We start from the raw sequence: 18,371 nt of genomic DNA, 5'->3' as shown, positions 1-18,371 counted from the left end.
CAAATTTTTGCAGATTTGCCAGTGCTGTATAAAAGAATTTGACTGCTCAATCGTCTGTGTGATTTTCCTCATCATGATGCACCGTACATTTCTCCTGTTTTCAGTAGGAGACAGATCTGCACTGTAGGCAGGTTAGTCAAGCCCGCACACTTTATGATGCCACACTTTTAACTCATGCATAATGAATCCTGGCATTGTCCTGTTGAAATACACATGATGTTTCTGAGGAAAAAAAAACACAATATCCAAAATACCAACACGAGCTTCAGCAACAATGGTAACTTTATATATTTCACTCATGCTGTGGGCACTGATGCATCTCCATTCCATCACAGATACTGTATTTTGCACTTTTCATTGGTAACAGTCTGGAAGGTCTTTTTCATCTTTGGCACATAAAAACTGATGTCCATTTTTCCATAAAACAACCTGAAATGTGGTCTCAAAGAAGCAAGTTACATTATCCTTTGCTAAAGTAAACAGTAAAAATAAAGAAAATTATTTTGCACATTTGCTTTTTCTAAAGACATTTCTGGCGTTCAGAACATGCAAACCACCAGGTGTCTAGGTGGAGCTTTCATGGTATATATTGCAGTATTTGAACATCTCTGCTCAATGCTTGTTAAACAGTCAATCATTCATTCCTGCCATTCTGGCAGGTAGCCAATAACATTCTTTCTTCCTCAAAAGCAGTGCTGCCTTTAGAATCATTTTTAGTAGTGATTTTACACATATGACGTTTCCATTAGTGAAAGAGAATGTACCATAAATGTAAAGGTGTTAATTGGAATTTTTGAAGGGCAAATGCTGCCATGAATGCAACAGTTTGCCTTTCACATCAAGCCACTCTGATTTTGTTTACATTTGAACTGTTTAATCTAGATATTTAGAAAAGTTAAGCTTGAAAACTGACTAAGTGAAGTCGATGTCATGACACTAATTGGTAGCTGAAGCTATATTTTTTATTGAATCTATATTTAGCAACATTTACCTTTCTGACTGAACCATTCTTGAGAACAGAATTTGATACCTTATCCTTGCCAAATTGAACCTGGCAGTGAATATTAAAGCATGTGGATGGTGGTGTGGACACATTTTTTACTCAGACTCAATCTTATTTTGATTTGGGTGCTCTTGATTCACAAAATTACCCAAAATGTGCATGGTGCATGACATAAACCAGTGTTCTTTGTGGGTCACATTCCACCCTATTTTTGCTGGCTTGACTATTTGGTTTGGTATCTTCAAGTATAGGCCTATTTTCAGGTTCCTATGTTCTATATAGGACACTGAGGAACACAGGACACTAGGAAAGTACGTATATAGAACGGGAGAAGGTAGGACGATGAGAGCACTGACCTTTGGAAAGTAGGTATGACTTCCAGTTCTAACCTAACTCAATGTTTTCACAGCCTACAAAGCCACCTGACTGCCCTTTTGTTCAGTAAACCAGCTTCTATGCACTGCCTCCTTTTGGTTTCAAAATAAAACAGGCTCTACTACCTCCAGGTCCAAGTGACGTAAAATGTGATTGTGAGAGTTGTGGTCCACCTTAAATGTACTTGAGTTGAACATTTAAACAATAGATAGAGTGCTGAGCTAGCAGTTCAGTTCTCACACTGAGGAGGGACAGTTAAGAGAGACTTCAGGCCTTGGAGGACATGCAACAAAATGAAGACGTTTTAAGAATATGAAATGAACCAGACCTTAGCTTTTTACCCCACAGGCACACACGTAACTCAAGACCCCACATTCCTGATTTTTTGGACTCTGCTGCCTAATGCCACATTGCTGTGATGGAGATTGAATCTATGGTAGCGAACACTGCTTTGATCAGGGCTAGAGAAGGTAAAACAACTTTTAATTTTATTTGTCATATAAATGTTTAGTAGACTTAAATAAGTATCTTTGGTTTGCACGTGTTGGAAGATGGAATCAAGGATTAGACTTTTTTTAATAAGTGCTTGACTATGTTAATAATGATTAGGTTAGAAAGACAGATTGCAGACAGCAATACCATTTTGTTCTTATTGCAGTAAAGTCAATGAAAACTATGGGTTTCTTAAAGAAAATGTCAATTTTGAGGTTCAGTAAGTAAGGACAATTGATTCTTCTGTGGGACTGAAACAACAGTATAATGGCCTTCACAAACTGCAGTGTAAATTTGGTGATCTCAGGTCAATTATGTGCTTTTTCTCGAATTATATGAATGGGTGATACTACATAAGATTTTTCATTAATCTCTGAATTGGATGATAACTGCGTGGTAATGAGAGCTTCTGGGATGTTAGAAAATAGCAGGGGTCCTTTTTTACCCAATGTCTCCAATGTGAGTTTTAGAGAACTTTTTTCATTCAAAATTTGCATCTTTGTTCCATACAGAGCCAGTGCGTAACATACTGAGCGTCATGCACATAGTTGCAGTATTTCTATTTATAGCCTGTCACAATGCCAGCTTTGCAGGAGAAGATAAAGAACAGCACATTCCACATTTTTTTACTCAGTCCATGTACAAACAAAGCACGTCAGATGAACATTACTGGGAGACTCATAAAACAGGTACACATCTGATTTCCTCAGGTCATAAACAGGTTAGACTCCTTTTCTTGCTGCTGTCACTTGGATGGTGGGTGGGTTCTCACTGTAAACACAGATACACTCTGTCTGACCAAGAGTTAAAATAAGACCAAAGGACAAAAAAACAGATAGTGACGTTATAAAATACAAGGAAATATTTCATCATACAAATGTCAGTGAGCTATTCTCTTTTGTCAAAATTATTATTTTTTGTAAAATGCATTATGTTTTTAGTATGTTTTATAGATTATAACATTTTTAATGATCAGGGCATAAATATATATATTGCAAACATAATGATTTAAGAAGTAATTGTAAAGAATATGGACACTCTTAAGAGATAGACTCTGTATGACCAACAGAGTAAATTAGACCCACAAAATATAAACCTGTTTGTAGAGATGTAAAGTGTGTGGAAATGATTCATCACACCATTAGCCTATAAGCACCACATTATAAAATAATATTTATGAGTGCAATGGTTAATAATTAGGTCATAAATGCCTCACAAATAATAACCCGAGCATGTATAACACATAAGGCCTAAAAAGATCCGACTTGAAATTCATTAAATTGAAAACATTAATGTCAGTCCAATCCTGCACAGAACAGCAACCAAAAGGAATTCAGGTGTGGCTCTTTATGCACGCATCTCAGTAGAGATACTATGTCTTCTATTTATTACTCACTTCCCTAATCTATTTTTAACCTGAGTACTGTTTACGTGTCCCAGGATACCAGAGATGTCTGTAAACTTGAGCAGTAATGTCGAATAATAAAGCCTGATGAAAGTCCATGCCTGTTTTTGGAAGTCTGTACCATTTTCTATTTCTTCTCATGATCAGATGTGGCTCTAAGGGCACACAAATTTTTGGAAGACTGATTAGAATGTACTGACTAGATTGTAAATTCTTAAAGCACTCAATTCTGTAAGAGATAGTTTTGAGAAATGTAGATATAAGATAAACCACTTGTGTAAGGTCATTTAAAAACTTGTTAAAATATTTTAAGAAGGGAAGGTGTCTAAGGGCTATCACAGGCTGCCCACCCCAGAGCCCAGAAGCAGGAAATTTAGAGGTACTGAACAATATCCTTGTAGTTTTCTTTGAAAATCTGAACGCATTCCCCTAAAAAGAATGAAAGATGGAAAAAAGCCAAGGGGTGTAGACTAAACTCTACAACATGATCCTGTGATTATCTGTTACTTAACTGAAAAGAACTGTTTAATAGCGAGAGTTCTCCTCCAAGCATGTTGATTTGTCCAATTTTACTGTGCTAGCAGCAGTTTGAAAAAAAAGGAGTGGCTAATGCACTGTCACAGAAGACAATAAATACAAACAAATATGATATGTTTCATTTAAGTTTTGTTTTATTATTATTATTTATTTATTTTTAATTTTATAATTTTTTAGGCTTCTAAGTACTGTTCTGTTAAATTTATATTTTGCTTTTTTTTCTTGCTACAGGTCATTTTGGACAATTTCTATTGGCATTGGTCATATTATCCAATAAACAAGGAACGTCCCTGGACATTCAAAATAGGTCTAAAAGTAGTCTGTCCATCAAGGACATATTTTAAACGTCAATGGACGTCCAAAATCCATCTTAATAAGTTAGTTAAGTGGTGACCAACCGATAACGTCAGGGGATGTCCAAAATGCGTTTTATACAAGTAATTTATTTCGGGACCAAGTAAAACATCAATGGACGTCCAAAATACGTCTAATAGTCGTATTTTCAATGTCTGTGTTTGGACGTCTTTTCAACTTTCATTTTCAACCTTAAGAGAACGTTGATTTGACGGCAGTCATTACGTTATTTCAACGTTGAATCAACGGCTAAATGTTTACTGGGTAGCGATAACTTGTATTAATTGTTTATATAAAGTATTTTTAACACATCAGCTATTCTTCACCACATTTAATTTAATATTAGTAAGATGGCTATACAAGAAAATTGATGTTTAGGAACTGAAAAGAAGAGGTGTGTCCACAGCTATGCACAAAGATCATTTGAACTTCAGGGTCACCACTGTTCAGTTTGCAATAACTGATGTAATGAACCTAGATTGCAGCTACTGGTGTTAAAAATATTGAAAAAATATTGGAGTAGTTTATTTTTGTTCTGAAGCTACTCTCCCACCAATTCACCCGTATAGGGTCCGTATGAGCTGGGGCTGATATGTCCAAAGACTTGTTTGTTCTTTTAATGAATTAATTTAGTCACTATAAGTTGCAATCATTATGAATAGACATTTGTGCACACAGCTGGTATAATCTCTTTAGAACAGCATGAAATTAAATGAATTAAACAACAAAGAGGAAAATGAATTTCCTTCATTTTAGAAAAATATTGGAAAAGGTGTTTGCAATCTTTTGTTCATAGTGTCCATTTCTCACTAATTAACATTTATCATAAATCTATACTTAAATTGCGCAGTCACACTGAATTATTTTGTAACCATAGACTTGCTTTTGTGGTCTCTGACACTGTATGTCTTCTGTAAAAATGAAAAACTGACGATGAAGTTTAATGTCACACAAAGTACCTGGACCCACATAAACAAGTGAATTTGAGATTACTTAGCAACATAATGCGGCAAGTAAAAATTTGAATTAATTTTACAGTGGCTTAATGCTAATGTGTGGTTTATTGTTAGCTACCTTAGCCTCCTAGGTCTAGGAAAAACTGACTTCACTACAATATTTATATAAATCATTAACACTGGGACTAGCATTATTGCTACAGTTCAGAAACTATTATAATAAGACTCTTTGCTGTTTATCTGAAGGCACTGGGGGCAAACGCAAAGGAAGAAGTAGAAGATGGAAAGATTTTCTGCGTTTTCCTCACATTAATGAGTGTACAGCACTGGAGAAGAGCATTGGTGAGATTCTGAATTATTTTGTGTGTGGTGTTATTTATTACTTTGTTAGTCAAATAGCAAACATGGTACTGCTTCAGTACAGTGTAAGTGTTTTTACTAGTGTCATACTCTATGTTACAGAACGGGACTACTACAGTCTGTGTGTAGACCAACCTATTGGGAAGGCCCTGTTCCATCAATACTGCGAGACTAGACCTGAGCTGAAGCGCTGCATTAACTTCTTAGATGCAATGGTATTATGCTCTGTGCATTGTAAACATGGTGATGCTCAATGCACACAGAGAGATTAATTATATAATAAAAACTCAATTCAATTAGATTTTTAAATAACTTAAACATATGAATTAAAAGCAAATAATATACAAACCCCATTTTAAGAAAAGCTGGGACATTTTGAAAAATGCAATAAAATGTTATTTCTCTTGAAGCTGTAAATAATTGGCAAAAGCACAAAAAAAATACAAAGAATGAAATGGTTTATTTTGTAAACGTGTAGCACAGTTCTACATCAACTTTCCTTGTAATATGTTTGGAAGATACCATTTGCAAGCATTGCAGGTGGAAATTGTTTGCTTTCTTGCTGCATAGAAGAATTCAGCTGCTCATTAGTCTGTGGTTGCTGTGGCCTGATTCTACTCTTTGTGAAGCACCATAAGAAACAAACCTTGACTCCAGACAGGCCAGTTGAACACATTCAATCTGTGTCTATGAAGACATGTTGTTATAGCAAGTACAGAACGAAGCCTGACATTGCCTTGCTAGGATAACCACAGACTTCCCAGGAAAAAAACATCTTCATAGCAGCATATGTCTCACTAATAGCCCAATGGGTGCCTTCAAATTAATGGAAAGTTCTCACATATGCAAGTCACCAATGCACCCCATGCCATGAAAGATGTTGGCTTTTGCACCTTTGCAGTTAAAAGTCAGAATTGTCTAAAACATGGACTCCTCTGAAATCAGTGAGCCACAACCCATCTTTGCTTTCAAAAAGTCAGCCTTTGGTGGAATATCTTGCCTGTTAGGAGTTCACCTGCTTATTATTTAAGATTCAAATACAGTGATCCCTCGTTTTTCGCGGGGGATGCGTTCCAAATCACCCGCGAAAAACAAATTTCCATAAAGTAGAGGAAAGATAATTTTTTTTATGTATTTAACAAGTATTTGTACTTTTAAAACCCTCCCTGTTACTGTTAACAACCCACCCTTTGCATTAAACAGACATTCTATAATGTTTTTCAGCTGGAACTACATGTGATATCCTACCAGTTTCTTTATTAGAGTAATTCCTAAGCTGTGATTTAGCGTAAGTAAATTTCACTTGGATGTGGACATGAACAATACATGTACTGTACGTAAGAAATACTTGTAAATGATATATTTACTTGGATTGAATTAAATATTTTGGCTATTCATCTTTCACGGTTTTCCTAGATTTTCCCTCAATATCCGCGATATAGCGGCCATAAGCCCCCTTGAAAAAACCCGCGAAGTAGCGAATCCGTGAAAGATGAACCACGAAGTAGCGAGGGATTACTGTATATCTTGAATATTCTATAATTTAGTCTTAATTTTTTTTACTCTTATTTATCTTCTGTTACAATTTTTTGGGAGAGCACTGCAGGCACCCAATTTTATATGTTACTATATTTGCAAAATAAGATTGTTTGTGATTTTTCAGTTAAAAAAAACTTCAGAAGAATGATCACATCACAGAATCTATTTTTAATTATATTTTATAAAATATCCTAATTTTTTATTCTGCTCGAGAAGTCACCCATATGACCAAAATACAGCACATGCTGCTCTGCACTGATTTCTGTATAATTTCAGAATAAGATCATAGAATGTATTCAACATGGGAAAATATAAGGGATTAAGGTTTCGTCTAGTGTGTGGTATTTGGATGTAGGGCTTGGAACAGAAAGCTTCACTGCATTCTTCAAAGCAGACATGGCTGTAGTTTATCATTGTTTCTACGTCAGAGTTTAAAAATGCACCGTCTACTACATATTCTTTCTTTTTTTCCATTTGAAATGTATTCTGTTGTTGTTGAGTTTGCCTTTGTTTTCTGTCACTCAGGAGAAGCATGAGGTGACTTTAGATGAACAGCAGACAAGCCTTGGCAATGAAATTATTGAAACATACCTCAAACCACAGGTACCCAAGTGCTAGAATGTGTTTTTCTAGTGTACTGTATGAAACAGTAATACACAAAGAATATTATGTCACTATAGCTTATTTCAGTCTGGTTGAAATTACCATGCATATTTTATATGTCACCAGTTCATTCAGTTGCAACATTAGTAAACTCATATCAATGCTTCTCTTTGGCAGCTATTGGTTGGAATATCAGTGCATCCCTATTTTACAACCCCATGACCAAAAAAGTTGGGATGTAGTGTATAATGTAAATACATATAAACAAAATCACAATGCAATAATTGGTCAATCTCATGAAGCCATATTTTGTGCACGATAGATCACAGAACACACAAGTGAGACATTTGAAAAATATTAACTTATTTAGAACTTGAGGGCAGCAGCGCATCTCAAAGAAGTTGGGAGAGTGGCAACAAAAGACTGGAAACTAATATGGTATTTATAAATACAGCTGGAGGACCAATTTGCAACTCATTCACATGACTGGGTATAAAAAGGGCATTTTAGGGAGATAAAGCTTCTCGGAAGCTGTGAACATCTGTGTATAAAAACAATTTTTTAAAAAACATAAAATTGCAAACACTTCGAATATCCCACCATGAACATTACATCATATTATAAAAAGATTCAGAAAATCTGGAGAAATCCCTGTGTGCAAGGGTCAATATTGGATGCCTGTTATATTCACGCACTGCAATAAAAACAGGCATGTTTCGATACTGGAAATCAAATGCAAGTTAAAGCTGTAAATGCAAAGAAGAAGCTATGGATCAACACAATTCAGAAATAATTCTGTCTTCTCTGGGCCAGTCTCATTTAAAATGGACTGAGGCAAAATGGAAAAGTGTATTGTGGTCAGATGAATCAAAAATGTATATTCTTTTTGGAAACTATGCCTCGTCCTGCAGACTCAAGAGGAGAGGGAACATCCAGCTTGTTATCAGCGCCCAGTTCAAAAGCCTGCATTAGTGCCTATGGTGTGGGCAGTATTGTCTTGTATTAATAGGGGGTGTCAGGATCCACAGTTTGTGTGTGCAGGGGGCAAAACGGCGAGCGGGGGCAAAGTAGACAGAGAGTTGAGCACCACAACAGCCTGGTGGATGGAGCTGTCCCTCAGTCTGCTGGTTCTAGCCTGGAGACTCCGCAGTCTCCTCCCAGATGGTAGCAGGTTGAAGAAGCTGTGCAATGGGTGAGAAAGATCGCCTAACCTGAAAAGGTTTTAGAACAACATATGCTCCCATCCAGACAACATTTCTTTCATGGAAGGCCCTGCATATTTCAGCAAGAAAACGATAAACCATATACTGCATCCATCAAAGCAGCATGGCTTTTCAGAACAAGAGTCTGGGAGCCATACTTCACACATAGAAAATATTTGGTGCATCATCAAATGAAAAATCCTGTCAAAAACAAAAAAGACGCAGGATTCTTGAGCAGTTAGAATCCTGCATCAGACATTAATCAGATAACATTGCTCTCCTGAAACTCCAGCAGTTGGTCTCCTCACATCCCAGACTTTTACAAACTGTTGTTAAAAGAGGACCGAATGATACACTTTTTTGAGATGCATTGCTGCCGTCAAGTTGTAAATAAGTTAATATTTTTCATGAATTGGTAAAATGTCTCACTTTCAACATCTGATATGGTTTTTATGTTCTGTTGTGAATAAAATATGTCTATGAGATTTGCAAATCATTGCATTCTGTCAATATTTTACATTTAATACAGCTTCTCAACATTTTTGGTATTGGTGTTGTGCTCTAAATTTATCTTCATGTATGTGTTCAGTCACCCCAGTTTGTGCAGGAGATTTCAGAGAACTACAGACAGATGTGCATAGAGATGCTCCAGCACCACCACACCTACGACAGTGACTTCAGTTCCTGCCGAAAGTAAGCTTTTAGATTTTTCTTGTCAGTAGGTTAGTGTTAATTAAGGTATGCTAAAGAAATATTTGAGCTTGTTCTCTTTTGATTTATTACAGAATAGTCCATGACTATCTAAGTGGAGCCCCCTTTAAGGATTATCAGAACAGCATGTATTTTGATCGTTTTCTGCAATGGAAGATGGTGGAAAGGTGAGTAATTGATGGCATACATCAATATGTAAACTGTCCAGCTATAACATTATGACCACTTTCATGTTCCTAAACTCACTGTCCATTCTTTCAGCTCCACTGACCATACACAAGCACTCTGTAGTTCATCAATTACAGACAGTGATCTTTATGTTGCCCTGTATACAGTGTTTCCTCTCTTTCACCGAGTTCTTAAATGGTCAGGCTCCACCACAGAGCAGGCCTGATTTTGGCTGTGGATCATTCTTAGTGCTGCAGTGACACTGACACTGTGGTGGTGTGTTATGTGTGTTGTGCTGGTATGAGTGGATATACTGTATATACCATATATGAACAAAACTTTATGGACACTAACCCAATGTTTCTTCTGAAATAAAAGGTATTTTAAAGCTATTTTACTGCTGTAAAAGCCTCTACTCTATATGCTAAAATAGCCTTGCGAAATATGTATAATAATTCAACATATTCCATTTTTTATATGAAGTATAGCTAATCTTTATATTTTGGCCCACAGAAAGCCTGTCACAAAGGATTCATTTCGAGAATACCGCATTTTGGGAAAAGGCGGGTTTGGAGAGGTGAGATTTCTGATACTATATTTTACTGAGCAGCAGCCAAAGACCCTATTCAGCAAATGATGTTGAAGGCACTCTATATTTGAAATGGGCACATGTTCTATATTTTTGTAGTATTTTATAATTTGTATATATCTGGGGTCCAGATATAAAGTTATTTTATATTTATTAATTATATATGGGGCGGCACGGTGGCGCAGCAGGTAGTGTCGCAGTCACACAGCTCCAGGGACCTGGAGGTTGTGGGTTCGAGTCCCGCTCCGGGTGACTGTCTGTGAGGAGTTGGTGTGTTCTCCCCGTCAGCATGGGTTTCCTCCGGGTGGTCGGGTTTCCTCCCACAGTCCAAAAACACACGTTGGTAGGTGGATTGGCAACTCAAAAGTGTCCGTAGGTGTGAGTGAATGTGTGTGAGTCTGTGTTGCCCTGTGAAGGACTGGCGTCCCCTCCAGGGTGTATTCCCGCCTTGCGCCTAATGATTCCAGGTAGGCTCTGGAATTGGATAAGCGCTTACAGATAATGAATGAATGAATTATTTTTTTATATATATATATGTCTGTTAATATATTTAGAACCGCATGACATTATTAATGTCATAATCATTTTCCAAATTTTTTGATTTTTGATGATTACATGTGTAAAATGTGTAAAAAAAACTCCAAAATTATCTCTGTAAGATTACTGTTGTTGAGGTACAGAAATATAGTGCAAGCTGAACCATTCCTTATATCTTTGGCATATCTGGGAGGAGATGCACTGCTGTAGGCTTAATACGTTTTATATATTGTCCAAATATATTAATTCATTCATTCATTATCTGCAACTGCTTATACAGTTCAGGGTTGCACCTGAACTACTGTGCGTAAAGCAGGGACACACCCTGGAGGGGTCACAGGGCAACACCCACAAATTCACTCAGAAACTCACACCTACGGAAACCCACAAACCCCTTTGAAGCCCATGCAGACATAGGGAGAACACCCATGCAGATACAGGAAGAACACAGACATATATTTTATTTATTTATTTATCTATTTATTTATAGTAGAGAATGTACATTTGCATATTATACTCTAACAGTACCATTTCATTTTCAGTATTTTAATTAAATGTAACATAATACATAAATATATTTCTTATGATTTTTATCTCAGGTGTCTGCATGTCAAGCTCGGGCTTCTGGGAAAATGTACGCTTGTAAAAGACTGGAGAAAAAACGTATCAAAAAGCGCAAGGGAGAAGGCATGGCCCTCAATGAGAAGCAAATCCTGGAGAAAATCAACAGCAGATTTGTGGTGAGAACATTTTCAAATTTTAAACCTGTATGAAGTATCACAATATTCCATACCAAATCAATACTAGAGGGACAAAACATGTCATCTGTATGCCAAAAGTGCCTGGATCAGACATCTCTTTATTTAGTGCAGAACTGTTCAGATTTTCAGCTGTATGACATAGTACACTGCATAGAACACAACTCTGGGATAAACCCACTCATTTTGTTTTGCTAAGGTTTAGTAAGAAAATTAACTGATTTTATGTTTGTCCGGATTAGGTCAGTTTAGCCTATGCCTATGAGGCAAAGGATGCCCTGTGCCTGGTTTTAACTCTAATGAATGGTGGAGATCTGAAGTATCACATATATAACATGGGTAGTCCTGGATTTAGCAAACAGAGAGTCCAGTTTTATGCTGCTGAGATCCTCTGTGGCCTGGACCACCTTCACCAAAACTCCATTGTTTACAGGTAAGATGCTCCAGCTGTGTATCAAACCTTTGATGATGATGATCATGATGATAATAATAAATAATGATAAAAATACCGCGACCTTGAAATGGATTCAGCTGCAAAGAAGATGATGATGATGATAATAATAATGTGACATACATTTTTATAGCATTTTGTAATGTGGGAAACCTAGTTAGCATATATGAACATGCAATAAACATTAGGTAGAAGACTGTTGTCATCTGCCATAATGGAGATATATTTCACTTTTTAATTCTATTACAGGGATTTGAAGCCAGAAAACATTCTTCTGGATGATTATGGTAAGTGCATCTATAGATGACAACACATTAGTCTTAATGAACTGAGAATGCTGCTCAAATTCAGTGCTCTTTAGAACAACCTATTCTTTCATAAATATTTGTAATGGCAGACTGTGTGGCTAGGTGCTTAATTGTTGCATCTGTGCCAATGAGACTGAACCATTAAATATTGAATTTAGTTATTATATATAGGCATTAGGAAGGTTTTAGAATACAGCTTTAAATTACTATAAGATTAACTATGCAACAGCTACGCGGTTTCTATTTTTACCACCCAATGAACCATTACTTTTTTCCAGGAAGTGTCACTAACTGCTTTATTATCCCTCACAATCAAAAACAAGGAACGTTGTTAAGAGGTAACATAGGTGCTACATATTCTACCGGTTCAGTAACATTGTCCAGTGAAATGATTTTCACCAGTCCCCAGTTTTTTCTGTAAAAAGTAGTCAGACAACTAACAGTAAGTCGCACCATTCAGTTACAAAGCACATTCTACAGTGTCATGTGACAGTTTATAAATAAACCACAAGAAAAATTCAACAGATTTCCTTGTGCTTCACATTCATGAGACCTGTTTTTGAACCTGTGACACAAGAAGTTTGCTTCATCAGTATAAACTGAAAGTTGCAGATGTGGTTTCTTCATTCATGATCTTCAGTCATGCAGGACTGTTTATCGTGTTAAGCCCAAATTTAATCTTTTACGCAGAATGAACCTTTTTCAGCTTTCTTAACAAGCAGCCAACAAGGAAGTGTGAATAAATAAAAGTAATCTAACACTGAAATGTTTAAAGCATTCTCTATGGTCAATTTTCTCAGTTTAAAAAAAAAAAAAAAGCTTTCAATGTCTGTTTTATTGCTTGCTTTGTAAAATGGACTTTTGTAATGTACGGCACAGTTGAAGACATGACCTTCGTTTTCTTTTAAACATCCTAATGTACCATTAATCAGATATATTAAGCACAGCTTTCTTCAGACTTCCAGAGATCTATGTAGCTTTACCTAAGTCTAAGTCTTGCCTAAAGGATTCATTTCGGTATGAGTCATGTTTTTTTAACAGAACTGTTCTTTGATATATTAACTCCAACAGAAATATATGCATTTGACACGTTGTGCTTTATTAGGCCTCTGAACATTCTTAAATACTTCAATATTGTGTTTAAATATGCAAAACCTTGAGTTATTCTGAGTTTATTGTTAAAATCGTAAGGTGCCAAAGATGTAATTTGATGATGATGTAATTTATTTGTACACCAAATAAACACATGTTAAATGTGCTCCTAGAAAATCTGTGACTCTTATCTAAGATTTAAAAAAAAAAGTCACGGGACACTATCTATAGCTTACTGTCATGCAAGAATCTCATTATTATCTGTAATATAATGTCACTTTTGTTTTCTCGCACACAGGGCACATACGACTCTCTGATCTGGGGCTAGCTGTCAATCTGTATGAAGGAAAGGCTCGGGGCAAAGTAGGAACTGCAGGATACATGGGTATGTAAAAATATTGTCCATTTCATACCACAATGTAGTTTTCAATTTAGAGGTCAATCTCTCAGACAGGGATTATTCCTAGTTCTGCAGTACAAAGCATTCATAATGGAAATTCTATCTTGAAACTAAAGTATAGTCCAGAGCTAGGTATATACCTTGAATAGTAAACTTGTACTGTATTACATGTTCAAAAATTAGCAGTTTAACTCTGCACAATTATTGTATTCATTTAAGTTTCCCCCATAGCTGGTACAGATATTCATTTGTGTGCACACAGCTTCTATAATCTCTGTAGAAAAGCATGAAATGAAATGGAACATGTTGGAGCACCTGCACATCAGCTTAATGTTACCAGTTCCAGTGCCAATGACAGCTATGCAGGAATAATATCTACTTCCGCATACTTTGACCTCATAGTTTATTTTGATTCACTATGAAAAGACCAAGACCCAGCTAGATGAGATGCAAACAACAAAGATTTATTAATGGATTTTCCTACATTTAATTTAACTATTTTTATATAATTTTTAAAACCTCTGATCCCACAAAATGTATGCAATCATTGCTGGCAGCTGGGTTGTTAGGAAAATGATTCCTTAGAAAATCTGTATTTATGTGTATTCACTATATTTAGCTTAGATAACCCTTACACAAATCCTAAACCTATCCAACAACTCAGATTTAGCATTTAGCAAGCGTTCTCTACCTCACTGTTTACACTGTTAGCATTACTCACTGAATGATACGCTTGTGTAATGTGTCTCCACTCATAGCTCCAGAGGTCATCAAAAATGAGTCGTATGGGACCAGTGTAGACTGGTGGGGACTTGGTTGTCTCATCTATGAGATGACCGCCGCAAATCCACCATTTCGTGACCGCACTGAGCGTCTGCACAGAAAGGAGCTGGAGATGAGAGTCCTGGAAAATGAGGTGACCTACAAGGAAAAGTTTGACAAGCCAACTAAAGCCATCTGCGTAGCAGTAAGTGGAATGGATAAACAATAACATTATTTACCCTTTACTACTCTGAAATTAAACATTTTAAAAATACTTTCCACAAATTAGAAGAGGTATAAAAATGAGCTGTTACTTTTTAAAAATCATATCAAATCTAATCATTTAGACTCAGTGTTCTTTCTATGTTTACATTTAAACAATTACACAATTATAATTTCATTATGAATAACAATAAGACAATTACATTATTATGAGTTTATGCTCTTTGAGGATTTCAGTGGTTTCAAGTTAATAGTTGGCTACATCAACTCCCAGGTTTACACTTCCTCAGGAGGGCAGACAGAAATGTTTCCTTCAAGTTGGAAATAATTGCTAAGATTTCTTATCAACAAGAGTATCACAAAGTAACTACTGGGGTTTATTCCACAGTTTGCTGTAGAGAAACCAAAAGATACTGTTGTCACATTTTTTAATACATCCTTGTACTTTCCCATAATTAAAGGAAGTTAGAAGCATTTTTAACACGTCTACAGTGCCATAGAACAGCTCGTGTACCATCTAGTGTTTTTAAATAATTGGTTTCCTTTTAATTGGCCCTAGCCTGTTTTTCTAGAAACCATTTTGTGTTTAGAAATAAATGTTGCATATACAGATCAACCACTATGTTTATCAAGTAGTACTTGTTGATCACTCATTTTTCATTCTACTTCAGCTCTTGAACAGGAATCCAAATGAGAGACTGGGTTCTATGCCTGGTGGCACAGCAGCTGTAAAATCCCATTTTTTCTTTTGGGGTGTTAACTTCAGGAGGCTGGAGGCTGGAATTGTGGACCCCCCCTTTGTGCCTGATGTGAGTGGTCAATAATTTTTTGCCCGTACAGTGAGCACCACTTAGTGTACAAATTTAAGGACCGCTCATCTGTCAGTCCACAACAGAATCACTGTTGATCAAATATTATTTGGGATGTGTACAATTATCAATACAGCAGAGACAGTTTGAGGGTGATCCACTACTAAAATATCAAGCCATGGGCTATTCTCTTGTCTCTTGAGATAATGGTTAAACCCAAACTGCATCCGTTTCTAACTGTACTCCAGTGGATTTACAAAGTATAGCATCCAGTAAAAACAAGGATAACCTTTTGTTCATTCCTCTAACAGCCGAGAGCTGTATACTGCCAAGATGTTTTGGACATTGATCAGTTTTCCACTGTAAAGGGAGTATGCCTCGATGAAAGAGATGAGGATTTCTACACCAAGTTCAACACAGGGAGCATTCCCATCCCCTGGCAGAGTGAGGTATGAGAATAAATAGAAGATCAAAGTATATCAGACACTTTGATAGTGTTATATACATTGAATTGCCAAACAAACTCTCTTCTTCCTCAATGCAGATGATTGAGACTGAATGCTTTAAGGATCTGAATGTATTCGGTCCCAGAGGTTCAAGGACGACTGACCTGGACCGGAGCATCCAAATCCGACAAAGCCCTGATATCCGCCGCAAGACCCAGAACCCTGCTGAGCCCACTCGTCACAAGCTTATTGAAAAACTCTTCAAGAGAAATGTAAGGATACATGTTAGATCTTAGTGGAGTCCTAGGATTAGAATTAAGCCAGAATAGAACAGACTTTTAGATCTTGGTGGAAGCATATATTTAGCTTCAACATTCTGAAGTATGGGGCTGTTATTGTGGGAGGTTCTGTGTAAGGGTGGAATTGAAGATGACAAATAATTGGGGAAAAATACTGGCAAAATTGAGGATAAAAATCAAATATTAACCATTTAGGCATTTTTAAGTGTAGCTCCATTTAGGTCCATTTACATATCTGCACATATCTTTTTACATTCTGTATTTTTATTCAAGTGATGACAACTCAAACATCACATTTATATGTCTTTTAATCCCAAAACATCTGACTCCCATGTTCACACTGTACCAAGATATTTCGTTACATGGGGTGATGTGTGCTCACACTTTGCATGAAACACAACCTCATATGGGGTGTTTCTGTCGATCACCAAACTCTGCATTCTGTATTGTATTCTGTGAATCAGAAATGTTGAGAAAGTGTAAAGCTTTGTGGACTTGTGCCTTATAGTGCACTGAAATTGCCAACCCATATAGATTTCAGAAGTGTAAAAAGAGCAGGCGCTGTGAGGATTGTGGTGTGTTCTCCCAGTGTCTGCGAGGGTTTCCTCTGGGTGCTCCAGTTTACTCCAACCTTCTGTGTCACCCTGCAAAAGGACTGACACCCCCAGTTACAGACAATGAATGAATGACAATGAGCAGAAGTCCACAAGTTTTTGGCTATATATGATTAAATGGGGGGCAGCATAGTGGCGCAGCAGGTAGTGTCGCAGTCACACAGCTCAAGGAACCTGGAGGTTGTGGGTTCAAGTCCTGCTCCGGGTGACCTTGTCCACGTGGGTTACCTCCCACAGTCCAAAAACACACATTGGTAGGTGGATTGGTGACTCAAATGTGTCCGTAGGTGTGAGTGTGTGTGTTGCTCTGTGAAGGACTGGCGCCCCCTCCAGGGTGTATTCCCGCCTTGCGCCCAGTGATTCCAGGTAGGCTCTGGACCCACCGCAACCCTGAACTGGATACGCTCTTACAGATAATGAATGAATGAATGATTAAATGGATTTATGACATGTTTTCAAAATGTTAAAAAAAATCTTGAATTTGCTGTGATATTGTGCATTTAGGGCAAACAGACAGATCTTTGTGAGACTATTAGGTCAGTAAATGTTTGTGGGATGCTGAGATTGCAAGAAAAGTGACCAAAATGTCGGACATGTCAGGTATTCGTACGTCTGACTGCTCATTTGGGAAGTCAGTTGGACATTTTACTCCCCAGTCTTCCTCACACTGCACTTCTATAGTTTAATAAGTGTAAATTCAGTCTTAAGAGTTGGCTAAAATTTCAGTGCACGTCTAACTGTAGATGAACATTTGTATTTCAGTTTGCTATGGGCAAACGTTTGACAGAATTGTTGCCCTACTCCCAGATTACACCAGTTATGATGCAATGTATTCTGTTACATTTACGTACGTCTGAATTGTAGGTGTGTGTTTGAGTTCGTGAACGAATAAAAAGTAAAACTTACTGATCCATCCATGTGATTGAGATTAAGTAAACAGGTGTAAAAGCTAAAATATGTAGAATACTTGGTATAAATGTAAATTAACATATATATTATGTGTTTTGCAGCACCGTGATGAGCCCACAGACCAAAAGAATTACTCACCAAACTGCAGGTCAGAGGATCCTCAAGCAAGATTGCTGGAATATGACAGCTTATAAACTAAACTATAAACTAAGTCTGCGATTAATCAAGATTGTGAAGTCAAAAGCACTATAATTATAATTATTCAAGAGTAGCTGAAGAATCCCTGCATACTTGGTGCTAACAATATTCTTTTCAGAGTGTACAGGAGCATGAAGCGACTTGGAATATATATATATATATATTTTTTTTTATAACGTGAGTTTTTTTAGCTTGTATGTGTGTGTGTACATGACTGAAATCTCTATGTAACTATTGTGAATACTTTGTTTCTTTCCTCTATTAAACATTGA

General features: G+C 36.8%; 1 protein-coding gene across 1 annotated transcript; it reads left to right on the top strand.

Moving 5' to 3' along the window:
- Positions 1 to 1,338: 1,338 nt before the first annotated feature.
- grk5 (G protein-coupled receptor kinase 5) lies at positions 1,339 to 18,363 on the top strand. Its single transcript, XM_066650579.1, has 16 exons — positions 1,339 to 1,848; positions 5,369 to 5,464; positions 5,585 to 5,697; positions 7,547 to 7,624; positions 9,416 to 9,519; positions 9,612 to 9,704; positions 10,219 to 10,282; positions 11,431 to 11,571; positions 11,832 to 12,022; positions 12,290 to 12,327; positions 13,739 to 13,825; positions 14,599 to 14,807; positions 15,496 to 15,633; positions 15,945 to 16,082; positions 16,178 to 16,351; positions 18,003 to 18,363. Exons 1-16 carry the CDS (start codon positions 1,797 to 1,799, stop codon positions 18,093 to 18,095), a joined length of 1,809 nt encoding a protein of 602 aa, XP_066506676.1. The 5' UTR covers positions 1,339 to 1,796; the 3' UTR covers positions 18,096 to 18,363.
- Positions 18,364 to 18,371: the final 8 nt, after the last annotated feature.

This window comes from Hoplias malabaricus, chromosome 18 (assembly GCF_029633855.1).
Source record: "Hoplias malabaricus isolate fHopMal1 chromosome 18, fHopMal1.hap1, whole genome shotgun sequence".
In the NCBI taxonomy this organism is placed as follows: Eukaryota; Metazoa; Chordata; class Actinopteri; order Characiformes; family Erythrinidae; genus Hoplias; species Hoplias malabaricus.
Note: the sequence above shows the minus strand (reverse complement) of the source record. Positions and strands in the feature narration are given on the sequence as shown.